Source organism: Rana temporaria, chromosome 1, assembly GCF_905171775.1.
Source record: "Rana temporaria chromosome 1, aRanTem1.1, whole genome shotgun sequence".
Taxonomy (NCBI): domain Eukaryota; kingdom Metazoa; phylum Chordata; class Amphibia; order Anura; family Ranidae; genus Rana; species Rana temporaria.
Window position 1 is genome coordinate 229846700 of NC_053489.1, and position 12569 is coordinate 229859268.

Genomic DNA, 12569 nt, shown 5'->3' on the forward strand with positions numbered 1-12569 from the left:
ACGGAGACCAATCGCTACCACGATCAGCAATCTGCTACGCTGCGTGGCAGATTTTCCAGGTCCATAAAATGGGAACCGGTCACCGAGGAGGACATTTGGATTTTTTTGGGACTCATCATCCTTCAGGGGGTGGTGGGCAAACTGCTCCAGAAGTGGTACTGGACCACCAATAAGATGCTGGCCACTCCGTTTTTTGGCACTGTGATGTCCGAGTATCGCTTTTCACTAATAATGAAAAACCTGCACTTCGCCAACAACGAAGAATTTGACGAGGCCACACATCCTGCGCCAAAGCTGAAAAAAATCTGGGAGGTGTGCCAGATGATTGTTGCCAACTTTCAGCGGACCTATGTGCCAGAAAGGGACGTAAGTGTGGACGAAAGTCTGATGGCCTACAAGGGACGCCTGAGTTGGATCCAATTTATTGCGTCCAAAAGAGCGCGCTTTGGGATAAAATTTTACATGCTATGTGAATCATCCACCGGCTATATATGGAATTCGGTAATTTACACCGGGAAAGGTACCAAATTCAATCCCAGGTACAGCCGCTATGGGATGGCCACATCTTCTGTCCTGTCACTGCTGGACCCATTGCTGAACCAGGGATACTGCGTGACAACAGACAATTTTTACACGTCACCAGAACTTTATGAGGTTTTGCTCCTCAATAAAACGGACGGGTATGGTACCGTGAGGCCAAACCGGCATGACATGCCATCTACGTTTGGCAAGAAAAAAATAAAAAAAGGAGAGATGGTTGCCTTTCAAAAGGGCAAAATGATGGCAATGCGCTGGCGAGACAAAAAGGACGTGTGTCTCATGAGCACCGTGCACAGCACCTCCACTGCCATGGTCCGCACAAAATACGGAAACGAAGTGCTGAAACCACAAGTCGTGATCGACTATAACCACACAATGGGAGGTGTCGACCGAGCCGATCAGGCGATGACTTTTTACCCGGCGATGCGAAAACAACAAAAGAAGTACTATAAAAAGATTTTTAGGCATCTCCTTGAACAATGTCTTTGGAACGCCTATATCCTTTACAAAGAAAACACGAACATACCTCTTGTTCATTCGGACTTTATATGGAAGTTGGCTGAGCAGATCTTTATCAATCACCCGACGGCATCAGTGTCTGCTAACAGACACGGACAACGCTCTGTTGACGTTGGGAATCCAGAGCGCCTGACAGGTCGTCATTTTTTGGAACCTGTACCGCCAACCGCACGAAAGTTAGCGCCTACCAGGATGTGCGTCGTTTGCTGCGCCAAGAGGGATGAAAATGGGAAAAAAGTCCGAAAAGAATCAAGGTACTATTGCCCAGATTGCAATGTCGGACTTTGTCTATTTCCTTGCTTCAAAGTGTTTCACACTATGGATGTGTATTGAATTTCTTTCTTTGACTAATTTCTTTATTTTTCATTGCTTTGTTGAATAAAATTATATTATTGATTAATTATAATTCATGTGTTTGTGTTTCAAATTTATCACATCTGGAATGTCTACTAGAGTCTTGTTTTGGTCAGGTTTAAGTAAGTAATTACTAAGAATTGCAGGCCTATAATACATATCACCAAATTTCCATGAAAAAAAATGTACCGCTTTTGGTACGTAATTCCAGACAGAATCATACCGCCAGGGAGGTTAAAGGGACATACACTCTAAATTCAATTAAACTAAAGCTGTCTCTCCTAAGTAAATTGCATACAGTATTTTCATATGCTACGTGCTTGACATTCGTTGTTACTTATATAAGGCTTCCGCCCTAAAATACTGAACATGTTCGTTATACTTTTTTTGACCAAGGATAGAAGGACTGCTGTTACGCCGTCGTATCCCTGTTCCTAACTATGGAACTGATCCACAGAATCAGTTTCCATAGTTAGGCAGAAGATCCGGCATGTGTAAGGGACTTACACTGCCGGATCTTAGGATGCAGTACCGCATCCGCCGCTGGGGGCATTTCATGTCGAAATGCCGCCTCGGGTATGCAAATTAGCACTTACGGAGATCCACGAAGCTTTTCAGCTTCGTTTTTTCTCCGTAAGTTTTAGTTTGCAAACGCAAAATTAGGGCTGCTTTTACAAAGTGTAAACTGTTTACACCTTGTAAAAACAGACCTTTCTGTCCAGCGACGCAATTTTTTTTTTATTTTGAATTTTTTTTTCGCGCCGTATCTTTTTTTTTCCCGACGCAACTTTATTGACCCGTCGCAATCCACAAAGCTTGGCGTAACGTAATTTCGCGCTATGCACGTCGGGAAAATGACGTCACAAGCATGCGCAGTACGACCGGCGCGGGAGCGCGCCTAATTTAAATCGGAATCGCCCCCATGAAAATAGGAACGCCTTGCGACAGCGGAATTTAAGTTACACAGCCCAAAATTTCTAGGTAAGTGCTTTGTGGATCGGGCACTTAGGTAGAAATTTTAAGGCAGTGTAACTTAAAAGGAAAAAATTAAGTTACGCCGGATCTTTGTGGATTACCCCCAGAATGTGTTGGCCATAGGAACCAAATTACATTAGGTTTCTGTAGTCAGATGATGAGAAACATTAAACTTCAATATACTATCTAAATACATTTTCTTTTTACATAATTAAATTTTTTTTCCCTAAATGGCTTCCTTTACCTTAACGCAGTCCTCCTTCACTTACCTCATCCTTCCATTTTGCTTTTAAATGTCCTTATTTCTTCTGAGAAATCCTCACTTCCTGTTCTTCTGTCTGTAACTCCACACAGTAATTCAAGGCTTTCTCCCTGGTGTGAAGTGTCGTGCTTGCCCCCTCCCTTGGACTACAGAAGAGTCAGGACGCCCACTAACACACAGCTCCTTTCTCTATCTGCAACGTAGAGAGCATTCTGACTCTCCTGGAGTCCAAGGGAGGGGCGAGCACGACACTCCACACCAGGGAGAAAGCCTTGCATTACTGTATGGAGTTACAGACAGAAGAACAGGAAGTCAGGATTTCTCAGAAGAAATAAGGACATTTAAAAGCAAAATCAAAGGATGAGGTAAGTGAAGGAGGACTGCACTAAGGTAAAGGAAGCTATTTAGTAGAAAACAAAATTGTACCTTTACAACTCCTTTAATTTGCAGGGCAGGCCCGACATTTGATAGAAAATAAATATTCTAGAAAAATATACAGAAGAGCTTGGGGGGGGGGGCTTTCTACCTTGTAACACGACTGTCAACACAAGCATATATTGGATATTACAGAAACATCAACTTAGAAGAGCAAGTCCACATTCAAGTAATGTTGTAGAAATGTTGTAACAATCTTTCACATGCCACCTCTCTATATCTGTATATATGGCACAATAGTTTTAAGAGACAATATCACATAAAATGCTGCTCTGCGAAAGGAATCACTTGCTAAATAATTGATGCAACACATTTTCTATTTGGCACTAGCAGTAAAAATATAGTCCTTTTTACAAAATGGAATCTGATACTTTTGCTCCCTGGCTTGCACATTTAATAATGAAATAGATTTTCAATATAAGACACACACCACACAGATGAGTGAAGTGTGTATATTGAGAGCAAACAGAGATCAGGAAGTTTCTTTAAAACAACAAGCTATAAGCTTGAAGGTATAGACTGGAACAATGATGTAGCATCTTTATTAACACTAGTAACGTCTTTTTGGTGTTGTCCTATTCATTTACAGAATTTGTGTATTTTTCTCATCTTTATTTAAATTTTATACAATCAATTCACCAGTTTGGCCTCAAGTTTTTGTTTTAATTTTATGGAATTTATTCAACGGGACTTTAACATTTGCGACTCGATTTATGCAAAAGTTGACCGGCAAGTCATCTGCTTACTTATATCTCTTGGGAATTCAGACAACCAGAACATTAAGGCCTAGATTCATGTAGGGCGGCGTAAGTGTGGGCGGGCGTAGCGTAACGTATTTACGCTACGCCGCTGCAACTTAGAGAGGCAAGTGCTGTATTCACAAAGCACTTGCGTCCTAAGTTACGGCGGCGTAGTGTAAATGTGCCGGTGTAAGCGCGCCTAATTCAAATTGTGAAGAGGTGGGCGTGTTTTATGTAAATAAAGCATGACCCCACGTAAATGATGTTTTGAACGAACGGCGCATGCACCGTCCGTGGACGTATCCCAGTGCGCATGCGTTGGATAGAATGCCTAAGATACATCGAACACTGCCTACGGCGTGAACGTAACTTACGCACAGTCCTATTCGCGTACGACTTAGGCAAACGACGTAAACAGATACGCTTGTTCCGACGTCCATACTTTGCATGGGCTGCGCCACCTAGAGACCTGCTTTATCTTTACGCCGGCGTATGTCTTACGTTAACGGCGTAACTAAATGTGACGGGCGCACGTACTTTTGTGAATCAGCGTATCTATTTTATTTGCATATTCGACGCAGAAATCAACGGAAACGCCACCTACCGGCCAGCGTTAATATGCACCCAAGATACAACGGCGTAGGAGACTTATGCCTCTCGTATCTTGGCTAAATTTAGGCGTATCTGGTTTCCAGAATACGCTTAAATATACGCCGGCACAAATTCGGACTTACGACGGCGTATCTACTGATACGTTTTTGTAAATCTTTAAGAATCTGGCCCTATGGCTTTAATCCTTGTGTTTACTTGCTGCCTTGTCCAGGTCAGATGATGAAACCATGCTTACTAGGTGGATTGTCAATAACGTATAATTAACAAATATATGGGAAATGCAACAGTAAGACATCATAGTATTCATGTGCAGAGGGAGTAAATTGTTGAGACATATTATTGATGGTTATTCTTGCCCCTAGAATTTCCAAATAAAATAGTAAAAGAACATCGGTGTTATAAGATTAACATCTCTCATGTGATTTGTCTAAGGATAGTGGGATCAAAAACATTGATGTTGCCCAAGGTTACTTCTTTTAATCACCAAATAAGTCAGGTGAGTGCCAGCAGCTGCATGATTCTCACAAGATGGCCACAGTAATGCACCCACACTCCATTAAATATTCCCCCTTCTCCACAGAAAATAGAGGGATCAGCCCCCCCACTTTCACTGGAGGCAGGAAATTGCCCAGTTTATTTAGGCTGTTTGCCGATTTAGAAAATTAGAAAGTGTTCTATACTTCTCAGTGGTGTTGCATCCATAGAGGGTGCAAGAGCGCCACCCCCTCTCTCCTGCACCCATTAATCATTGCATTGCATGAATCTATCTATTGTCGCCGCTGCCGTCCACTATTCAGGTGTCCGGGCCCTTGTCGAGCGCCGGCCATCTGAATTACAGCGGTGGGGGTGTTTTGGAAGTGCCTGATTAGAGCCAGAGGCCTGTGGGCTCTAATAGGCTTCCAAATTGTTAAACATAAGGCGCACTGCTGTGCGTTCGCTGTTTAAAAAGTGCTGCGTTAGGGAATCGCTTTTCTAACACTGACCCGCCTCTCAGCCAATCAGGTGCACCGGGTCAGGTTACCGGTCACCTGATTGGCTGAAGCAACAGGCGCTGTGATTGGACGCCTATCAGGTGTCCAATCATAGCAGAGATGACATGAAAAGGACGGAAGAAGACATCGAGGACTCGGAGGGAGCGTGGAGGACAGCGCTGACTCGAGAAAGGTGAGTGTCGGGCAGGGGGGGGGCCAAACTGGAAGCATTTGGTGGGGCAAACTGGCAGCATTTGATGGGGCAAACTGGCAGCTAATGATGGGGAAAACTGGTGGCAGCTAATGAAGGGGCAAACTGGAGGCAATTGATGGGAATAGTGGCTGCGTTTGATGGCACAGTGGTGGCAATTTATGGGCATAGTGGCTGCGTTTGATGGACACAGTGGCGGCAATTAATGGGCACAGTAGCTGCGTGTGATGGGCACAGTGAGGCTGCAATTGATGGGGTTTTTTTTCAGTTTGTTTACGCCCCCGGAAAAATTTTGAGCACCAGCCGCCACTGCGGTTTCTACAGTTACTCACTGGTCACAAAAGAAACGTTTTGCACAAGATGCCAGGAAACCTTGGGTAGAGCAGACAATTTTACCAAATTAAATTGTGCTGCAGTTGATTTGCTGTGAAAATAGCAATATCGACTTTGCTGAAAGCCAGTCAACTTTAGTCTCTAATTGCACATTCTGCATGGAAAGGTTGAATTATACTAACAAAGAGAAACATAATTTTTCTTTGACGCCAGCATAACACAGCATTCCTAGCACTGACGCCCCAGTGTTGTGTGACATTACGATCTTGATAAAGGCATGCGATTGTCATGACAACAGATGACAGATTATATTACTTATGTGTTAAAAAAAAAAGGTAATTGTTAAGGTTAGCTTGAGGATTATTACTAGGGGGATTATGTTTATGATTTGTTTTTGGCACAAGAGCATTTCCAGGATAGGTAAAAAAAGAGCTTCCCTAACTGTTCCGTTAAGCTATTTAACGTTTTTAGCACCCTTAAAAGTGACCAAACCCACACTTACCTCCAATTTTCAATGACATTTTGGCTAAGCTAAAACTTTTGTTTTTCCTCTTTTTTACTCACTGGAGCTGGGCATGTAATGTAAAGCATTATAGTTAATAGGACCATTCCACATAATACATATTGATAGAAATAAATGGTGTAGACCAGGGGTGGGCAAGCTTTTTGACTCGAGGGCCGCAATGGGTTCATATATTGGACCCGGGGGCCGGACCAAGAGTAGATGGGCGGTGTGCATGCGTGAATTAATATAAATACAAATTTAATCTGTAACATTAAATGTTTAGATTAATTTAAGGTAGAAAAGCATAAACATAGTTATTTTACAAAACTTTTATGCAATGTATTTCTTTCATAAAATAGTACCTTCAATTTTAGTGGGAACAGTGTTGTTGGTCTCCCTTTTTTGTTAACTGATGGGTATCAGGGTATGGGTTAAATGTATTTCCCATGCCACATCTTTTAACACTGAGATACATTTTAAATTGTAGAAAAAATATGAACATTATACAGGTGTTAGGGATTTCAGAGAGAGGGGGAGGGAACAGTGGAAAACAGTTATAACGTTGCTCCATATCAGACAGAGATTACATGACAAAATATTCTTATATATTTTACATCCAAAGGGTAACAAAAAAACTGAGGGGACGGGGCCTGCTCTAGTGAAAGGTTGGGCCGTACGCTTGCACGTGCTGATCCCTTAGAACTGAGGGTGTGGAGCCTGCTCTGGGCACTGTCACTCTGAGCCACAGTAAGGAGCTGGTCAGTCAGAGGAGCACATCCCATTGGCTGATGAGTTTGCCTGGAAATAATCTACGCCCACCCCTAATATGTTTGTATAGTAAAGTGTCTAGTAATAGGGAGATTTAAGGAAGGGGCGGAAACCTTGCGGAGGCCAAGTCGGCCATTATAAATAAGGGTTAATATAATAAATGAGTTTGTTACATTAAACAAACCTTATTCGGTAGCTGGCCAGCCAGAGGAGCTGCATAATTTAACTACTGTAAATGGAAATTTTGGTTTGCCAATGTATTCTATGATTTCAGTATGGTATAGAAAATGTGTATATCAAATGTGCATTGTACGAATCTTTGTAACTGGTTTTCTTTAAATACAGTAATGTTGCTTTGTATGTCATTTTGATGCTTAAATAACGTTTAATTTAAAAAAAACTGAACATTTTGGAGAGAATTTACGAAAGGCAAATCCACTTTGCACTACAAGTGCACTGCAAGTGCAGTCGCTGTAAATCTGAGGGGTAGATCTGAAATGAGGGGAAGCTCTGGTGATTTTATCATCCAATCATGTGCAAGCTAAATTACTGTTTTTTCTTTTCCTTGCATGTCCCCCTCGGATCTACAGCGACTGCACTTCCAAGTGCACTTTCAGTACACTTGCAGTGCACTTGTAGTGCAAAGTGGATTTGCCTTTTTCGTAAATAACCCCCCAATGTGTACAATTATATGTGTCAAAGTACCCATCTGAAGCAAAACATAAATACAGTAGTTATTCTGGAGTGTTGGTAAAAGCTTGGCGTGAAAAGTCACTTGTCTATGAAATAAAGATTTCATACATAGTAATGACTCTTGATAGTTGTACTCCTAATGAGCTTTGCCTCTACAATATTCCATTTATGAATAACAATGTTTTTTTGTTTTTTTTTTACCTTTCATATACTTCAGTTCAAATGTAGACAAAGAAATGTTTTATTTTTTATTTTGTTTAAAGTAAACAGAAAAATATGGGAGTGTAATACATTTAACTATACTTACTTCAAACCTTTTAATCTGAGCTCTCTGAAACTCCATCTTGTTTTCCAAATCACAGATCACAGCTTCTTGCCGGCTTACAATTGAACGCTCCACCATAGACTGCTCCAAATAGTCAATGCGACTCTGTGCCACCTGCAGCTGTGTCAACCCAAAATACATTAATAAGTTAATGAGTGCAGTCAACCTTGATAATATTATGTCTAATTGAGTCCCTACCTTTTACCTTTCTTTTTACACTCTGATTTATCGATAAACATAGAGTTTCTAAACCAATACTAACCTAACATATAATCATATGCATTTTAAAATGGTTGAAAGCATTACCCATAAAGACCCATCAGGTTTATTTTTAACCTGTTCTACAAAATAATATCTGCAATCACAAACGTTAATGCAAGCAACACTCATATTTTTCTTTTCCTCTGGAAATGTATGTGAGGTCTATTGTTCTTTTGTTGTGTCACAGCACAAAAGCATTCTTCTATAAAAGTGATAGACTGAGGGCAACAATTTATGAAGTAGCATAGTTTATGATCACAGCACTATTTATGAAGGTAGTTTGAAAATTAGCAGAGCAAAGAAAATAATGTGGTATATTCAATTACTCACAATTATAGGGTATTAAATTCATGGATGTCTTTAACACATTTAATAAAATAAAAAATATGTTTGAGTACTAAAATAATCAGAGTACAGCAGCACACAACTGGGCATAATTGCCACCATCACAAAAAAAGACCTGCTAAAAGTGAGTTTAGATGAACTCCATCCACCACCTGACTTTGAAGTTACTTTAATGGTAGAGAGAGATGATTTTGTCCTGGGCAGGAGTACCGTTAGAACCGATTTGATGACTGAAGTCCAAACTATGCACACTTCCTTTGCATGCTTTTACTTTTATATTACCCCCAGATATACTTGCTGGATCAAAGCCATAAACCTACTGTTTATTTCATTGATGAAACTGCTACTGTCCCATTTTTCTATGGCAGTAAATCTAATTTAAAATTATTATTTGCCATCCATAAATTTGTGCAAACCAATGTGTCACCACTGGGTGGGTCCTCCAAGGTATACAGCCTCACTGTGTCGCCAATGGGTTGGGTTTCCTAAGGAGCAAAGTGCCTGATCTTTACCAAGGACCTTCAAAGGTTTCTATGGCTTCCCCAGATAATATATAGGTTGTGTCCTTCAGATTCAACCCATTGTCAACAGCTGATGGGCTAAAAAGTGTAGGGAACAAGCAGCATTTAGATCTCTTGATCTTGTATCAAAGACAGACATTTGAGTCAAAGAGAAGACCATCAAGAACCACAGGGCAGGCTGTGGACATCAGAGTTCCAACGAGGAACAAAGGACAAGTTCCAAAGCTCACACAAGCCATTTGAGCAACATTTGTGGAACAGTGTCTCGTCAACTCAACAACAATGCTGGCATTAGAGTTACCAGGGTCAACAGAACATGAGTGGAAGGCTATGCTTCCTTAAAATAATCCCAAATTTTCAGTACGGTTATTCATTGACCTTTTTTGCTGTCTCTTTTTTAGAATTGGACAAAGTATAGCAGGGTAAAAACTCCTGTCAGTTTATTCTTCACTGTCTTTAACCCATTGCAGAGATTTCCTTACACTTCCGGTCCAAGAGAAGAACAGGTCTCATTCACACAGTTTTCTAAACACAGAAATTAAAAAAAAAATGGCGTGGAGTTCCCCCAAAAATTTACACCAGACCCCTTATCCGAGCACGTTAACCTGGCCGGCCACAGAAAAGAGGGGGGGACAGAGTGCGGCCTCCCCTCTCCTGAACCGTGCCAGGCCACATGCCCTCAACATGGGGAGGATGTCCCCATGTTGATGGGGACAAGGGCCTCATCCCCACAACCCTTGCCTGGTGGTTGTGGGGGTCTGCAGGCGGGGGGGCTTATCAGAATCTGGAAGACCCCTTTAACAAGGGGGAACCCCAGATCCTGCCCCCCCCCTATGTGAATTGGTAATGGGTTGTACCCCTACCATTTCATGAAGGAAGTGTAAATAGTTGAAAAAAACACACACACCGTAGAAAAAAGTCCTTTCTTAATAAAAAATAAATAAAAAAAATCCAGCGGTGGTAATATACTCGGTCCCAGCTCCCTGCTCCAACGTTGTCTGTATCCAGCGACGGTTGATCTCCGGTCCAGCGATGAGAAGATCCATCCATCCAGAGCGCAGCCACGCCGACCTCCTCTCTCCGCTGGACACAGCCCAGTGAATGACGCGGCTGAAGCTGTGACATTTCTTATATAGGGGAGGCGGGGCCACCCATCACGTGACCCCGCACCCTCTGCTACGTCATTGGGGAAGCCCAGGCTTCCCCCTTGCTGGGCTTCCCCAGTGACGTAGCAGAGGGTGCGTCAGAGGGGGCGGGGTCACGCGACGGGTGACCCCGCCTCCCCTATATGAGAAATGTCAAAGCTACAGCGCGTCATTCGCTGGGCTATGTCCAGCGGAGAGAGGAGGTTGGCGTGGCTGCGCTCTGGGTGGATGGATCTTCTCATCGCTGGACCGGAGATCAACCGTCGCTGGATACAGACAACGTTGGAGCAGGGAGCTGGGACCTAGTAGAGAGTAGATTACCACCGCTGGATGTTTTTTCTTTATTAATAAAGTACTTTTTTCTACGGTGTGTGTGTGTGTGTTTTTTCCAACTATTTACACTTCCTTTGTGAAATGGTAGGGGTACAATGTACCCCATTACCAATTCACATAGGGGGGGGCAGGATCTGGGGGTCCCCTTTGTTAAAGGGGTCTTCCAGATTCTGATAAGCCCCCCACCCGCAGACCCCCACAACCACCGGGCAAGGTTTGTGGGGATGAGGCCCTTGTCCCCATCAACATGGGGACATCCTCCCCATGTTGAGGGCATGTGGCCTGGTACGGTTCAGGAGAGGGGCGCACACTCTGTCCCCCCTCTTTTCTGCGGCCGACCAGGTTAACGTGCTCGGATAAGGGGTCTGGTGTGAATTTTTGGGGGAACTCCACGCCATTTTTTTTTATTTGGGGTGAAGTTCCCCTTAAAATCCACACCAGACCTGAAGGTCTGGAATGGATATTTGGGGGGGAACCCCACGTCATTTTTTTTTAAAATTGACGGCGTGGTTCCCCTTAATATCCATTCCAGACCTGAAGGGCCTGGTAATGGAATTTGGGGGGACCTCCACGCTTTTTTTTTTTTTTTATGAATGAATTCGCTCTAAATTGCCAGAGCCGACAATTAATTATAGCCGCAAGTCCGGTTTTAAAAATCTTTTTTTCCTTTCAGAAATTACACTTTGTGCAGGGACAGTTCTAAGTATGGGAAACATGCGCTATTTCACATGCTAACTTTACACCCCCCAGGTACGAAATTTAAAGGAATATTTCACTTTTATTGTTTCACTTTTAGCATTATTTAATTTACTGCTCCCGAAAAAACAGCTGTTTTTAAAACTTTTTTTGCATTGATGCATGTCCCCTGGGTCAGGACCCAGGTCCCCAAACACTTTTTAGGACAATAACTTGCATATTTGCCTTTAAAATTAGCAGTTTAGATTTCAAATGTTCGAGTCCCATAGACTTTAACGGGGTTCTAAAGTTCACACGAACATTTGGTGTGTTCGCAAGTTCTGGTGCGAACCGAACAGGGGGGTGTTCGGCTCATCCCTATGTAAGACAAACGGTTTTGTCCCAAGGAGCTATGTCCCTGAATATTACAACAGCTAAACCAACCACACTTAAATGCAGACACATTCTTAGTTTAAAAAGCTCCATTGAAAAATCATTGCATGCATTTTTGTGCTTTTATAAATGTCTTCTAAATGCATATAAAGCAGGTTTGACAGTGCCAGCCTGAATAAGGCCCTAGAAAATTGTTAAAGAAAAACATATCCTCTTTGAAAACTATTAAACTATTCCTCACTTCTTGTTCTGGTGACAACTACAAAATTGATTTCCTATCACTTTATGTCAAAGAGGTGTAAGGACAAGAACTTGACAGAGGCTCTAGTCCTTCTTTAAAAAAATAAAATAAAATACACTACAAAAATATGTAATTGTAAGCATATCTCCTGCCTGTACTCTGTTTAATGTGAGAATCAATAGGTCATGTACCATACCCATAAATTGCTAAAAAAATGTGTTTTGCGTTTTATTATCATCATTATCATGGTCAGGCCCATACAATTTCTAGGCCCTGTCCTTTTAGTCAGGCATAATATTTAGCTGTACATGGCCAGCTTCGATCTCTGATGTCCTAGTCACAAACCTTGTGTGCTATATATTTAAATATATGTCATAAGTAATTGACTTTATGCCGCGACTTTGTATATAGT

The 12569-nt window shown here is 42.1% G+C and overlaps 1 protein-coding gene across 1 annotated transcript in view; it reads right to left on the reverse strand.

Annotated features, from left to right (window-relative positions):
- The window catches only part of MYO18B (myosin XVIIIB), a 764821-nt gene that overhangs the window by 139457 nt on the left and 612795 nt on the right, over nt 1–12569 (reverse strand). The window contains 1 exon segment of the mRNA XM_040358554.1: nt 8226–8363. Coding sequence (XP_040214488.1) covers nt 8226–8363 — 138 coding nt within the window.